The sequence below is a fragment of the Penaeus vannamei genome, chromosome 12, assembly GCF_042767895.1.
Source record: "Penaeus vannamei isolate JL-2024 chromosome 12, ASM4276789v1, whole genome shotgun sequence".
In the NCBI taxonomy this organism is placed as follows: domain Eukaryota; kingdom Metazoa; phylum Arthropoda; class Malacostraca; order Decapoda; family Penaeidae; genus Penaeus; species Penaeus vannamei.
In genome coordinates, this window is record NC_091560.1 from 46,284,065 (window position 1) to 46,299,064 (window position 15,000).

The 15,000-nt window shown below is 51.6% G+C and overlaps 1 protein-coding gene across 2 annotated transcripts in view; it reads left to right on the plus strand.

The window, feature by feature from the left end:
- The window catches only part of Ser (protein serrate), a 360,589-nt gene that overhangs the window by 258,207 nt on the left and 87,382 nt on the right, over positions 1-15,000 (plus strand). For both annotated transcript variants that reach the window (XM_070128370.1, XM_070128371.1), the window contains exon 5: positions 136-196. In XM_070128370.1, coding sequence (XP_069984471.1) covers positions 136-196 — 61 coding nt within the window. The remainder of the gene's footprint in view (positions 1-135; positions 197-15,000) is intronic.

Genomic DNA, 15,000 nt, shown 5'->3' on the forward strand with positions numbered 1-15,000 from the left:
GTTTCTGACAACTAAACAAAAAATTCCACTTACATTTTGCCACGACGAAATCCATTTTTTTTTCCTCACCTGTTTGCCAACAATTTGTAGCACCACTTGACATCTTCCAACCCTTTGTGTTTTCTCTTCCAACAGCTGTGTGTAAACTTGGTTGTCATCCTGAACACGGAACATGTCAAGAGCCGGGACAGTGTCGGTAAGTACGAAATTTCTATTCTTTTATAACGTTTATGGGTCCGTTACTTCCCCTTCGTGTGTAGTGTTGAGTACCTACGCTTATGTTTTGCTGTTATTTCGATCGTTTTATAAGTCGGTGTAATTTTCGTATTTGATCTTTTTGATACAAATGGGAAGGGGAGGAGAGAGGACGTGAAATATATCGAAACTGTAAATAAGGAAACGACGATAAATGTATTGTAGCAAACGGTGCAAAGATAGCAAAGGAGAAAAGGAAGCAGATGAATTATATGAATTAATTTGGCGGAGAAGAAAAGAGAAAGAAAGAAAGAAGGAAAGAAAGAAAGAAAGAAAGAAAGAAGGAAAAAAATGCATTCATTGGTGCATTAGTGCATTTCGGGACCAACCACTTTTGCCTGTTCACTTTTATGAATGCATAGAGACCTGTAGTTCGCGTGTCTGCAGGTTGGGGAAAAGAGGGGGGCGGGGGAGGAGGCAGGGGGAGGGGATGGGGGAGGGGTGCGTGCGTGTGGGCGTCGCACGAAAATTAGGAGGCAGAGAGAATGCAGAATGTTTACTGAAGGAAGGGAAGCTGGAGAAATGATAGAAGGGAGACGGGGGAAAAAGAGGCAAAAATTACGAGAGGTGGAATGGGAGAAGATAAACAGGAGAGAGAGAGAGAGAGAAAGAAAAAGAAAAAATTCGGAGGAAGGAAAAGAGAGAAGAAAATAGATTAATTGACAGAATTAGAGCAAAAGAAAATAAGTCTTACGGGAGAATATAGGCGCTTTAGACAGCAATTTCCTCGCTGCCTGAAAGCAAATGATTGCTTGCCTATTAAATTGATCAAGAAAGTTTCGCAATTAGCATCAAATCGGTGAGATTGCCAGATAATGAGCTAAAAGGAGCGATTTTCAGGTCGAATTAAAAACACCAAACCAGTTGATACCAGGAGTTTACCAATACCACCACTTACAAAGTGAGGATTTCGACTGTATGGTAGCGTGGTAGCGTGTTAGTGTGGTAGCATGGTAGTGTGGTAGTGTGGTAGCATGGTAGCGTGGTAGCGTGTTAGTATTATAGCACTTTTTTCGAATGTGAATAAACGGGAATGGACGAAACCAGAGTTCTAAAATATAGCTTCTAGGAATTAGATGATGCAATATTCATGTCAAATCATCGGGGTTTTGTGGAGTGAGTCAAGTGTTCCTCATTCGGTTCACAAGAACTTTGTGGTAGTATGAGAAGACGATAGTTTTGCGGTTTAAAGTAGTATGCTGGTAGAGTGGTATGCTACTATAAAATCGCAGAACTACTATCTTCTCCCACTAAATCCTTGTAAACTGGTCGGATGAGTCATACCATTCAACAAATTCCGTTTTCAGTCTAATATGTTAGATTAAAAATGGACACTAGCATATCAGTGTGGAAGTGTGAAAGTCCACCGGTATATTAGCGATAAACTAGCGTGGTAGCGTAAGGGTGGGGGGGGGGGGAGGGCGGTAGCATACCAGAGTGGAAGTGTTGGGAGTCCACTGCCGCGTTAAGAGTGGAATGGTGGAGAGTCTACCATTCCACCACCGGTTTGTAAAGGAGGGATAGCCAGCTCGGGTGGAAGGGCTGGGGGTCCACGAGGGTTTTATCGGAGAGGAAGAGGGGAAAGAGGAAGGAGAAGAGGAGGGGAGGGAGAAGAGGAGGAGGAGGATGGAGGAAGGAGAAAGAGGAGGGGAGGGAAGAGGAGGGGGAGGGAGAGAAAAGGAGGAGGAGGAGGATGGAGAAGGGAGAAGAGATAGAGGAAGGAGAAGAGGAGAATAGGAAGGAGGAGGAGGAGGAGGGAGAAAAAGGATAGTAGGAGGAACGAAAACAAGAGAAGGAGGAGATGAAAGTAGAGGAGGAGGAGGAGGAGGAGGAGGAGGAGGAGGAGGAGGAGGAGGAGAAGAAGAAGAAGAAGAAGAAGAAGAAGAAGAAGAAGAAGAAGAAGAAGAAGGTGGAGGTGGTGCCCCCCCTCCTCCGCATCGAAGAAGTTCCTTCGCACCCTGTCTCTGTCTCTCTCTGCTGGATGTAGTCTCTCTCTCTCTGCAGCCTCTCTCTCTCTCTCTCCCCTCTCTCGCACCCTCTCTCTCTCTCTCTCTCTCTCTCTCTCTCTCTCTCTCTCTCTCTCTCTCTCTCTCTCTCTCGCTCTCTCTCTCTCTCTCTCTCTCTCTCTCTCTCTCTCTCTCTCTCCCTCTCCCTCTCCCTCTCCCTCTCCCTCTCCCTCTCCCTCCTCCCTCTCCTCTCCCTCTCCCTCCCTCCCTCCCTCCCTCCCTCCCTCCCCGAACCTGTAATTTACCTTCTTCCTCTTCCTCTTTCTCTTCCTCTTATTTTTCACTCCTTTTATTTTTGTTTGTCTCTTATTTCTCTCTTCTCCTTCATTATTTTTCCGCTTCTCACCTTCTCCGTCTTCCGTTCTCCTCTCCCCGCCTTTTCCATTTCCGCTTATCTTCTCCAACAGTCTTCTCTCCTTCCTCCCCCTCCTCCTCCCTCCCTCTCTCCAACGATATTAGGGAGGGGGTGGGGTGGGGGGTGGGGGGTTAGCAGCAATCAAAGCCCTCGAGATTTGATGAAACACGTCACTTCCGGTCGTCTGGTGCATTCTTTCTCTCTCTTTCTCTCTCTCTCTCTCTCTCTCTCTCTCTCTCTCTCTCACATAATCTCTCTCTCTCTCTCTCTCTCTCTCTCTCTCTCTCTCTCTCACAATCTTTCTCTAACAGCCTCTCTCTTTCGCTCTCTCTCTCTCTGTCTCACAATATCTCTCTCTCTTTCTCTCTCATGTTCCTCTTATGCTCTCTCTCTCTCTCTCTCTCTCTCTCTCTCTCTCTCTCTCTCTCTCTCTCTCTCTCTCTCTCTCTCTCTCTCTCTCTCTCTCTCTCTCTCTCCTCTCTCTCTCTCTCTCTCTCTCTCTCTCTCTCTCTCTCTCTCTCTCTCTCTCTCTCTCTCTCTCTGTTCCCTCCTACTCTCTCTTTCTCTCTCTCTCTCTCTCTCTCTCTCTCTCTCTCTCTCTCTCTCTCTCTCTCTCTCTCTCTCTCTCTCTCTCTCTCTCTCTCTCTCCTCCCTCCCATCTTATTCTCCCCTACCTCTACCCTCCTTCCCTCCTCCTTCTTACCTGTTCCCTCCCTCCTCCTCCTCCTCCCTTCTCCTCTCCCTCCCTCCTCCTCCCTCCCTCCTTTCCTGTTCCCTCCCTCCCTCCCTCCATCTCCCTTCTTCCTTGTTCCCTTCCCTCCCTGTTCCCTCCCTCCTCCTTCTCCACCTGTTCCCTCCTCCCTCCCTCCCTCCCTCCCTCTCCCTTCTTACCTGTTCCCTCCCTCCCTCCTTCCTCCCTCCTCCCCTTCTTACCTGTTCCCTCCCTCCCTCCTCCCTCCCTTCCTCCTCCCTCCCTCCCTCTCTCCCTCCCTCCCTCCTCCCTCCTCCTTCCCTACCTGTTCCCTCCTCCCTCCTCCTCCTCCCTTCTTACCTGTTCCCTCCCTCCCTCCTTCCTCCCTCCTCCCTTCTTACCTGTTCCCTCCCTCCCTCCTCCCCTCCCTCCCTCCCCTCCCTCCTCCCTCCTCCTCCTCCTCCCTCCTCCCTCCTCCCTCCCTCCCTCCCTCCCTCCCCTCTTACCTGTTCCCTCCCTCCCTCCTCCTCCCTCCCTCCTCTCAAGTTAAGCGCCGTCGGTTTCCGCCCCGGAGAGGCTCGGATTCTTAAACGAAACTTAAGTAATTGCTCGAAACGTTTTCCTGAGCAAGGACAATGGCTGGAAACGTCTCACGGCCAGAGTGTCTTTGCGAATTCTTGTCGCTGTCTTGGGTTTGTTGTGTGGCGGCCTTGGGGGTCGGGAGAAGAGGAAGGAGAAGAAGAGAGAGAGGAAGGAGGAGAAGAGAGAGAGGGAGGAGAAGATGAGAAAGAAGGGGAAGAGGAGAAGAGAGAGAGGGAGAAGGAGATGAGAAAGAGGGAGAAGAGGAGAGAGAGGAAGGAGAAGAAGAGAGAGAGGAAGGAGAAGAAGAGAGAGAGGAAGAAGATGTGAAAGAGGAAGGAGAAGAACAGAAAGGAAGGAGAAAGAGACAGAGGAAAAAGAAGGATAGTAAAAGGAAGGAAAAAGAAGAAGAGGAGGAGGAGGATATCGAAAATGAGGAGAAGGAGGAGGAAGAAGGACAAGAAGAAGAAAGAGAGGCGGAGGAGGAAGTGGAAGAAAAAATGATAAGGAAGATGAAGATGAAGATGATTTAGGTTAGGGAGAGGAGCGTGAAGAGATGGAAGAGGAAGAAGAATAAGAGAGGAAGAAGAGGCCAAAGTAGAAAGAAAAGAAAAAAGGAGGAAAGAGAGAGAAAAAAAAGAAAAACGAAACCGCCCTCGTTTTCTGTTGCAAGTGAGAAGCTTCCAGAACCACACGTCGAGCGGGTCCCTCTGCAACAAACGCCAAGGTATTTTTTCCGCTGTTTTTCCATTCATTTGGTTATTCATTAATTGTGAAATGATAACGGAAATGCATCCTGATAACCCCCTTCCCCCTCCCCCTCCTTCTCATTTCCCCCTTCCCCCTCCTCCTCCCTCTCCCCCTCCTCCTCTTCCTCTTCCTCCTCCTCCTTCTTCTTCTTCTTCTTTTTCTTCTTCTTCTTCTTCTCCCCCTCCTCCTCTTCCTCTTCCTTCTCCCCCTCCCCTTCCCCTCCCCCTCTTCCCCTCTTCCTCTTCCTCCTCCCCTCCCTTCTTCCTTTCCTTCCCTCCCCCATCCCCTCCCCGACCTCTTCCCTCCAAGTAAAAACAGTGAAATGAACCGAATTCCAGAGATTTTAGGAAAAAAAATTAAACATCCCAGAAGATGAAGAAGAAGAAAAAGAAGAAGGAGACGAACAAGAAGAAGAAAAAAATAGAAAAGAAGACGAAGAAGAAAAGAATAAGTAAAAACAGAAGAAGAAGGAGACGAAGAAGAAAAAGAACAAGTAAAAGAAAAGGAAGTAAAAGAAGAAATAAAAGAAGATGTAGAATAGGAAAAAGAAGAAAAACAAAAACAAAAATAAAGATAAGACCCAAGATATGAAAACCGCCAGGAATCTTGGAGAATCTTGCAGAGAATCATTGCAAGTTGCCTGACCTCATGGCGACCCAGACCAACAGTGCAGCTTTAATGCAACGGAGGCCCGCCGGTGTGCGTGCGTGTGTACGTGTGTGTGTGCGTGTGTGTGTGTGTGTGTGTGCGGACGTGTGTGTGTGTGTGTGTGAGCGTGTGTGCGGACGTGTGTGTGTGCGTGTGTGTGCGTGTCACGTAGCGCTGGTGTGTGACTCATGGACCAGCGCGGTTGCACATGTTGATACAGAGCCGAGAGAGGATTGGAGTAACTTTAAGTGTTTGGAGTAAATAGTTATTTCTCGAACGACAGTTATGGTGAAGGGCGGTGAGATGAGAGCAGTTTGATGTGGTGATTGGAATTAAAATGATGATCAGAATGATGAAGGTAGATTGCGAGGAAGGTAGATAATGCGGGGGTAAGATAGTGATGATGATGATGTGATGATGATGGTGATGGTGTGGATGATAATGATGATGATGATGATAGTTAAACGATGATAATGAACATAATGATACTAGTAATGATGGCAATAATAATAGTAATAGTGATGATAGAGATAATAACGATTACAAGCGTCGATTAATTAAAATCGACCACGTTAAGAAAATAGAAGAAGAGGAAAAAGTGAAGAACAAAACAAAAAGAACGAAAAGCAACCGTACGAAGTACAAAATAAAATAAAACCAATTGCGCTGATCAGTAAACAAGCGATTTGAAAACAAAGATGGCGGCGCTCTGACTTCCCTTTTCCACCGGTCCTTTTCTGTTGTTTATTTTCGGTTCTTTTCCAGCCGTTTTTCTCCGGCTTTCTCGCCAGCCGGTTTCTTCACCTTTTTTCCCCACCAGCCGTTTTCTTCGCCTTTCCTGCCAGCCGTGTTTTCCGTCGCCTTTTCCCCTGCCAGCCGTTTTTTTTTTTTTTTTTTTTTTTTACTTTTTCCCCCGCCAGCCGATTCCTGCGCCTTATTTCCCCTCAACAGCCGTTTTCTGAGCGAGCCTTATTTTCTCCGCCAGCCGCTTCCTGCGCCTCCTTCCCTCCGCCAGCCGAGTCCTGCGCCTCCTTCCCTCCGCCAGCCGCTTCCTGCGCCTCCTTCCCTCCGCCAGCCGCTTCCTTGCGCCTCCTTCCCTCCGCCAGCCGAGTCCTGCGCCTCCTTCCCTCCGCCAGCCGCTTCCTGCGCCTCCTTCCCTCCGCCAGCCGCTTCCTTGCGCCTCCTTCCCTCCGCCAGCCGAGTCCTGCGCCTCCTTCCCTCCGCCAGCCGCTTCCTGCGCCTCCTTCCCTCCGCCAGCCGAGTCCTGCGCCTCCTTCCCTCCGCCAGCCGCTTCCTGCGCCTCCTTCCCTCCGCCAGCCGCTTCCTGCGCCTCCTTCCCTCCGCCAGCCGAGTCCTGCGCGCCGGGTCCGTCGTCTCCTCCAGCGGCTCGTGACGCCGACTCGCTTAACCCGATGATAATAAATTGAGGAGGTTTATGGCAGATATAATATACGATAGAGCTGCGAGGTGGTTGCAGGTCGTGACTATAAACCAGACGGTGGGGCGGCGGGGAGGGGTGGAGGGGGGGTGGGGAGTGTGGGTGGTGGGGAATGGGTAAGGAGGGGGTGATGAGTGGGTGTGTGGGTGGTAGGGAATGGGGGGGAGGGGGTAGTGGGTGTGTGGGTGGTAGGGAATGGGGGGAGGGGTAGAGGGATTATGGGTGGTAGGGAATGGGTTGGGAGCGGGGGGAGGGGAGGGGTTTGTGGGTGGTAGGGAATGGGGAGGGAGGGGGAGGAAGAGGAGGGTGGGGAGAGATTTGTTGGGGAGGGAGGGGGTATAGGAGGTGGTGGGTAGGTACTAAGGGTGAAGGAGGGAGGGGGTAGGGAGAGCTGCAGGGGAAGGAGGGGGGTAAGGTTCGCAGGGATAGAGGGTAAGAAGTAAAATACTTTGGGTTGAGGGAGGGAGTCGAAGGGAATAGACACTCTGGCTTCGCTAAGGGAGGGTGAGGGACTTCTGTGAGGGTAGGGGGGATAGGGGAGGAAGGAGGAGGGGTGGGGAAGGGATGGGGAAGGAAGGGGTGATCGTGGTAGGTAACGGTAAGATTGGTACGACCGTCTGCACATGCCCCCTGCCCTTACCCAAGGCTTCCCTTACCTTCTCCCTGATTCCCTTTATCTTTGCCTTGCCCTCTTCTCTTTCGGTGTCTTCTTGTTACCTTTCTCTCCGCTTCACTGTCCTCTCTCTCTCTCTCTACCTGTATCTTCCTCCCATGTGTTCTCTCCTCTCCTCCCTCTCTTCCCTCTATCTCCCTTCTCCCCCCCTCCTCCCTCACCTTCCCCTTCTCCCCACTCTCCTTCCCTCCCCCTCTCTCTCCTCTGCCCTCCCCTTCTTCCTCTCCTCCCCCTCCCTCTCCCTCCTTCTTCCCTCCTCCCCCTCGTCTTCGTCCTCCTCCCTCGTCCACCACCCCCTCCTCTCCCTCGCCCCCCCTGCCCCTCGTCCTCTTACTCGACCGCAACATAACCCCGTAAGTGCTCCTCCTCAGAAGGCAACCTCACGCCTCCAGTTCCCACCTCTGTTACGATTATCAGGTGGAGAGAGAGAGAGAGAAAAAAAGGAAAAACAGAACCTTGTTTGTGTGTGTTTTTATTTTTATTTTTTATTTTTTCTCTCAGCTTGGAGGTGAAGGAGGGAGGGAGGGAGGAAGGAAGGAAGAGGGGAGGAGGGAGTAGGAAGGTGAAAGGGGGTGGAAGGAAGGGGGGAGGAGAAAGGAGGAATGAGGGAGGAGAAAGGAGGAAGAGGAGGAAAGGTAAAGTGCATAGGGTAGATAGGGATTATTGCAGAAGGAGAGAGAACGAGAAACTGGAGTAGAAAGAGAAAGAAGAACAAGAGAGAAATAACATAGAGAGAAAGAGAAGGAACGCAAAAATCGAAAAAGAAAGAAGGAAAATGAACGTAAAAGAGAGATAGAGAATAAACGAGGGAGAGAGAAAATGAGAAAAAAAAGAGAGCGAGCGAAAAATATAGAGAGAGAGTAGAGAAGAAAAAGAGAGCGAGCGAAACATAGAGAGCGAGAGAGAGTAGAGAAGAAAAAGAGCGAGCGAGAAATGAAGCGAAAGAGGGAGAAGGAAGGGAGAGAGAGAGAGAGAGAGTAGAGAAGAAAAAGAGAGCGAGCGAGAAACGAAGCGAAAGAGGGAGAAGAAAGGGAGAGAGAGGGAGAGGGGCGGGCGGCAGGAAGGCAGGAGCGGGTCACGACGGCCGAGGCGGCGGAGGCTCGACCCCGCGCCGGACCCGACGGGGACAGACGACATTAACGCGCGGAACGATCACGCGGGGTGTCATGGCGGGGCGGGGGCGGGGGCGAGGGGGGGGTTGGGGGGTTGGGAAGGAACCCGGGGGGACTTGGGGGAAGTTGGAGGAACTCGGAGGAACTCTGAAGGACCCGGAGATACCCTGAAGAAACCCGTAGGAAACCCTGAAGGACCCGGAGGAACCCGGAGATACCCGCAGGGACAAGGAGGAACCCTGAAGGAACCCTGAAGGACCCGGAGGAACCCGTAGGAACCCGGAGGAACCCTGAAGGAACCTTGAAGGAACCCGTAGGAACAAGGAGGAACCCTGAAGGACCCGGAGGTACCCGTAGGGACAAGGAGGAACCTGGAGGAACCCGAGGGAATCTATGAAAACCCGAAGGAACCCGGAGGAACCCGGAGGAATCCAGGGAAGCCCAGAGGAACCCGGAGGGAGCCAGGGAGACATTAAAGCACCCGAAGGAGCCCGAAGGAACCCGAAGAAACCCATGGAAACCTGAAGGAACTCGAAGAGGAAGAGGTGGACAAGCTAGCAAGAGAAGGAGAGAGATGGGAGTGCGAAGAGGAGAGGGAGAGACGTAAGAGGAGAAGGAATGTAAATAAAGAGGATACGATAGAAAAGGAAAGGAAGGAATAGGACAAGGGCGAAGAGAAAGAAGCAAGAAACGAAAAAAGAAAGGAAAGAGAAAAAAAAAGAAAAATAGAAAAAAAGAAAAGGGGAGAGAAAGTACAGCCCCAAGAAGCCCAAAAACATCAACCCAGAGCAACGTCTCCCCCCCCCCCACCCCACCCTCCCCTCTCCCTCGCCCCCTCCCTCCCCTGCTGGCCTCGGGTATGGCACCTCCGGCCGCAAGTGACACCGGGGGGACGCGAGGTCACTCCGCAGGGCGCGCGTGGTGGCACTCCGGGAGGCAAGGGGGGGGGGCACGTGGCATCGGTCGGGAGGAAAGGGTGAAAGGGAGGAGAGGGAGAAGAAGAAGAGAAAGAGGAAGAGGAGGAGGAGAAAGAGGAAAAAGAGAAAAAAAAAGATGAACACGAATATTAAAGAAAGCGATAAAGAGAGAGAAATAAAACGGGCATAAAAGACAGGAAAGCGAAGAAATAAGAAGCGAACGAGCATCGGAAAGGGAGATAGAAGGACCCTCGCGTGACGGACGGGCGCCTCCAGACTCTCTAGCCCATGACAAGCCAACCCTTCCGCTTCATTTGTTCGAACGCGCCCGACAAAGCCAGCGCGACACCTTCGAACACTTGACGGGACAGGCGACGGGGAGGGGGAGGGGGACGGGGACGGGGGGAGGGGGAGGGAGACGTGGGCCAGGGGGAGGGGGGGGGCATAGGACGCGTAGCTCTCGGATTGTCTTTGCTCTCAATGTGTCTTTCGCTCGGGCTTGGATATCTTGGGTGGCTGGCTTGTTTTTTTTTCTTGGGCTTTTTCTCTCCCTGGCTGTCTCTTCGTGTCTTTTTTGTGGATTTTTTCTCCTCTTCTCTTTCTTGTGTTTTTCTGTTTGTTCTCTTCTCTTTTCTTCACTTTTCTTTTTTTCTTCATTTTCTCTTTTTCATCTCTCTCTCTCTCTCTGTGTCTCTCTCTCTCTGTCTCTCCCTCTCTCTCCTCCCTCCCTCCTTCCTTCCTCCCTCCTCCTCCCTCTTTCCCTCCCTCCCTCTCTCTCCTCCCCCATTCCTCCCTCTCCCTCTCCCCCCATTCCTCCCTCCCTCTCTCTCTCCCCCCATTCCTCACGTTCTCTCCCTCTCCTCCAGCCTTCCTCCTCGAGTCCCCGCCCGCACCGCCCGGAGGACCACTTGCTTTCCCGTTTGTAAACTTCTGACCTGTTTCGGGCATGACCTCTTCTCCCGTGCCCTCTCTTCCTCTGTTTCGCTCTCTGCCTCTCTCTTCCCCTCTCTTCCTTTCTTTCTCTATCTCTATCCATTGTCTTTCCCTCCCGTCCACTATTTTTTTTTCTCTATTTCGATCCATCTCTCTCTATTTTTTCTCTGTTTCTGTCTCTCTCTCTCTCTCTCTCTCTCTCTCTCTCTCTCTCTCTCTCTCTCTCTCTCTCTCTCTCTCTCTCTCTCTCTCTCTCCCTCTCTCTCTCTCTCTCTCTCTCTCTCTCTCTCTCTCTCTCTCTCTCTCTCTCTCTCTCTCTCTCTCTCTCTCTCTCTCTCTCTCTCTCTCTCCCTCTCCCTCTCTCTCTCTCTCTCTTTCTCTCTCTCTCTCTCTCTCTCTCTCTCTCTCTCTCTCTCTCTCTCTCTCTCTCTCTCTCTCTCTCTCTCTCTCTCTCTCTCTCTCTCTCTCTCTCTCTCTCTCTCTCTCTCTCTCTCTCTCTCTCTCTCTCTCTTTCTCTCTTTCCCTCGTGTCTCTGCTCTTGAATTCCTCACATGACTTCGATACTTTCATCTGATCCCTTTGACCTTCTTCTGTTTACTCACGATTCCATTCTTTACCCCTTTTCTTCCTCTGTTCGTTTTCTCTTCTTTTGTATTAATATTTTCCCTTCTTTGCTCCTGGGATCCTCAATTTCTCTTTCTTTTTCTCCCTTTCTCTCTGTCTCTCATATCTTTCTCTCTTCTCTTCTCTACTTTCTTTCTCTCTCTTTCTTTTCTTCTCTTCTCTTCTCTTCTCTTCTCTTCTCTTCTCTTCTCTTCTCTACTCTTCTTTCTCTCTCTCTTCTCTCTTCTCTCTCTTCTCTCTCTCTCTAGCTTTTAATCTCTATCCGTGCATCAGTTTATTTATCTATTTATCTATCTGTATCTTACATACGAACACGCATATATAGATAGATAAAGAGGAAGACAGATTGATGACCATTGATAGACAAGTAGTAAATGTAGAGATATGTTATCAAATTTATGTGTATGCTTATGCCCGACTGCATAGCTAATAGGATAGTAAGCAAGGTTACATAGCAATCAAGATGGTTAGCAAGGCATATATCCCTCTCCTCTTTTCCTTCCCCTTTCTCTCCTGTTCCACTCCCTCTCCCCTTCCCCTTCCTCTCTTGTTCCACTCCCTCTCCCCTTCCCCCACCTCTCCTGTTCCACTCCCTCTCCCCTTCCCCTCCTTCTCCCTCTCCCCTCCTTCACTTTCCTCCCCTCCCTCCCCCGCTTCCCCACGTTACTCGTTCTCTCCCCCTCCCATCCCCCTCCATCTGAGCCCCGCCCCAGCCCCCACCCCACCCCACCCCCGGAGTGCGTGACCACAAACCCCGCGGCTTATTAGCGCCTCGCCGTTACCAGGTCCTGTTCTGTACCTGTCCAAGAAGCCGGGACGCGGGCGGGTCGACCCCCGTGGCGGCGCGGATGGGCTCAGGTCAGATCGCCTCTCGCGTTCGGGGTCAGCGGGCCGTGTAACTTATTCATAACTTTATCACATCTGCGGAGGCTTAATGTCCCGGCTCTTCACGCCCGCAGGAACGGACGAACGGGGAAGGGAGGAGAGGAAAAAAAAGAGAGAGGGAAATGATAATTGTTAAATGAAACGTCAGGTGGGAAGGGGAGTAACGTGCGGGGAACGGTGTGCAGCGGCGGGAGTGTGCGACGGGAATGTGTAATGTATAAGTTTCTCGTCTTTTTTATTATTATTATTATCATGTGCGTGCGTGTGTGCGTTTAATGTTTGCGGCCACGACTGCCTGGGCGAGTGATGTACGTCGTTCGATGGATCCGTCCTCTCGTGTGACTGCCCCGCCGACCGTGTTTGTCCGTCCGCTTACATTAGCTTGCAAATGGACCGGATCGAGGGGACCGGAGGGACGGAGGACGAGCAACGGATGGCCGGTTAGGGAGCGATATTTCGACGCTCGGAGGGACCTCAGCCCCCGGAGGTCAGAGGCCCCGGGGGTGGAGGAGGGAGGGAGGGAGGGAGGGAGAGGGAGAGGGAGAAGGAGGGAGAGGGAGAGAGAGAGGAGGGAGGGAGGGAGGGAGGGAGAGGAATGGAGGGAGGGAGAGAGGGGAGGGGAGGGAGAGGAGAGAGAGGAGAGGAAGGAAAGGGAGGGAGAGAGAGAGAGAGAGAGAGAGGAGAGGAGAGAGGGAGGGCGGAGAGGAGGAGGAGGAGAGAGAGAGAGGAGAGGAGAGAGAGAGAGAGAGAGAGAGGGAGAGAGGAGAGGAGAGGAGAGGAGAGAGAGAGGAGAGGAGACGGAGAGAGAGAGAGAGAGAGAAAAATGAAGAGGTGGGAGCGGCAATAAGAAAAGAGAGAAAATGTGGGAAAAATAACTGGTGCAAGCGACAAATAAGAGAGAGAGGAAGGAGGGAAAGAAAGAAAAGAAACAATAGGTGCAAACGACAATAAAACAAAGAAAATAAGGATAAAACAAATATATTTATAAGCGCCAATAAAAGCAAAAAAAAAAAAATAATAATAATAATAGCAGGAATGAAAACAATAGACGTAAGCGACAATAAAAACCGGAGAGAGAGAAAGAGGAAAAGGCACCAAAAGGCGCGAGCGAGAACAGGCGCCCGTTTCCAGAGCGCCATTAAGCCCCGTGATCAGTCCTTCGTGACAGGAACACTAGATGGCGCCGCGCAATACGTCACGGGCGGCGCAGATACATTTGCCGCGGCGGACACTCTCGCGGGCGGGTGCAGGGGGCGGGGGGGGGTGGGAGGGGTTGAGGGTGCGGGCGGCGGTTGAGGGGTTACAGGGGGGCGGGGGTGGGGGTAGTGGGCGTGTCGTGGCCGCCGAAGGAACATCGACGACTGTTTATTGTCCTGTCGGAGGGATGGTCGTTCTCGTGCACGACCGGCTGCGTAAGTCGGGGCGTGACGTCAGGGCTCTGGAGGCGGCGCGGGCTGTCGTCTCCGCCTCTCCTTGCTTATTCTTCGTTTATTATTATTATTATTATTATTATTATTATTATTATTATTATTATTATTATTATTATTGAGGATTTATAAGTCGTCTTCGCCTCTCCTTGCTTTTTTTTTTTTTTTTTTTTTTTGTGAGGATTTATGAGTTGGTTCTTTCCTCCTAACTCCTCTACCAACCCCTCCCTCTGTTCCCTCGCCCCCTACCGTCCTCTTCCCCTTTTCCCTCTCCCTCCTTCATCTATCCCCTCTCCCCTTCCCCTCCTTCCTCTACCCCCCCCCTCCCCTCTCCCCATCCCCTCCTTCCTCTATCCCCCTCCTCCCCTCCCCTCACCCCCCACACCCGAGAACCACCTGTCGACCACCTGCGAGCGAGAACCACCTGCCTCCGCCTCCGCCACCCGCAGCCTCCGAGCTCCCGCCATCTTGGGGAGGTTTTCGACAGTCTTCGCCGGGATCTTGGGAGGACCGGGTGTTGTTTCTCTGCTCTTTGGTTTGGGGAAGGAGAGGGAGGAGAGGATAGAGAAAGAGGGAAAAGAAGAGAGAGAGGAGAGAGAGAGAGAGGGTGGGAGGAAGAGAAAGAAAGAGGAAATAAAGAGAGAGGGAGAGAGAAAGAAGAAAGGAGAGGGAGGGAGAGAGAGGGGGAATAAAGAGAGAAGGAGAAAGAGGAAAAAGGAGAGGGAGGGAGAGAGAGGGGAAATAAAGAGAGAGGGAGAGAGAAAGAAGAAAGGAGTGGGAGGAAGAGAGAGGAGGAATAAAGAGAGAGGAGAAAGAAAGAAGAAAGAGAGGAGAGAGAGGGGGAATAAAGAGAGAGGGAGAGAGAAAGAAGAAAGGGGTGGGAGGAAGAGAAAGAAAGAGGAAATAAAGAGAGAGGGAGAGAGAAAGAAGAAAGGAGTGGGAGGAAGAGATAGGGGGAATAAAGAGAGAGGAAGAAAGAGGAAAAAGGAGGGGGAGGGGGAGAGATGGGAAATAAAGAGAGAGGGAGAAAGAAAGAAAAAAGGAGAGGGAGGAACAGAAAGAGGGAAGGAAAAGAGAGGGAGAAAGAAAAAAAAGGAAAGGGAGGAACAGAAAGAGAGAAGGGAAAGAGAGGGAGAAAAGAAAAGAAGGAATTGGAGTATTCTTTAATTGGTGGTTCTGGTGTGTTCTAATTTCTCTTGATTTTTTTTCTTAACCTCTCCCGATTACATTTTCTAGGAGAGGAGGAGGGGGGGGGGGAGAAGGGAGAAGAGGAGAGAGAGTGATGGGGTCATAAGAGAGGAGGGGAGGGGGTTACGAGGAGGAGGGCGAAGGGAGGGTGGAGGGGAGACGGGATGGAACGAGGGAGGGAGGGTAAGGATGGAGGGAATCGAACTGGCGGGAGGGAGGGGAGGGTATGGGTAGAGGGAGGAGGAGAGGAGGGGAGGGCAGAGGGGGTCGGACTGGAGGGGAGGAGGAGGGTGGCGGGGCCCCAGCTGGAGGGAGGAGAGGGTGGTGGGGCCCCAGCTGGAGGGAGGAGAGGCTGGTGGGGCCCCAGCCGGAGGGAGGAGAGGGTGGTGGGGCCCCAGCCGGAGGGAGGGAGGGTAGAGGGAGCTGGACGGAGGGAGGGAGGAGGGGGGGGGGGGGGAAAGAAAGCGGATAGTGCTTGTCTTGTTATCTCTGCGGCCGAGCTGGACAGCGTGGCGGGGA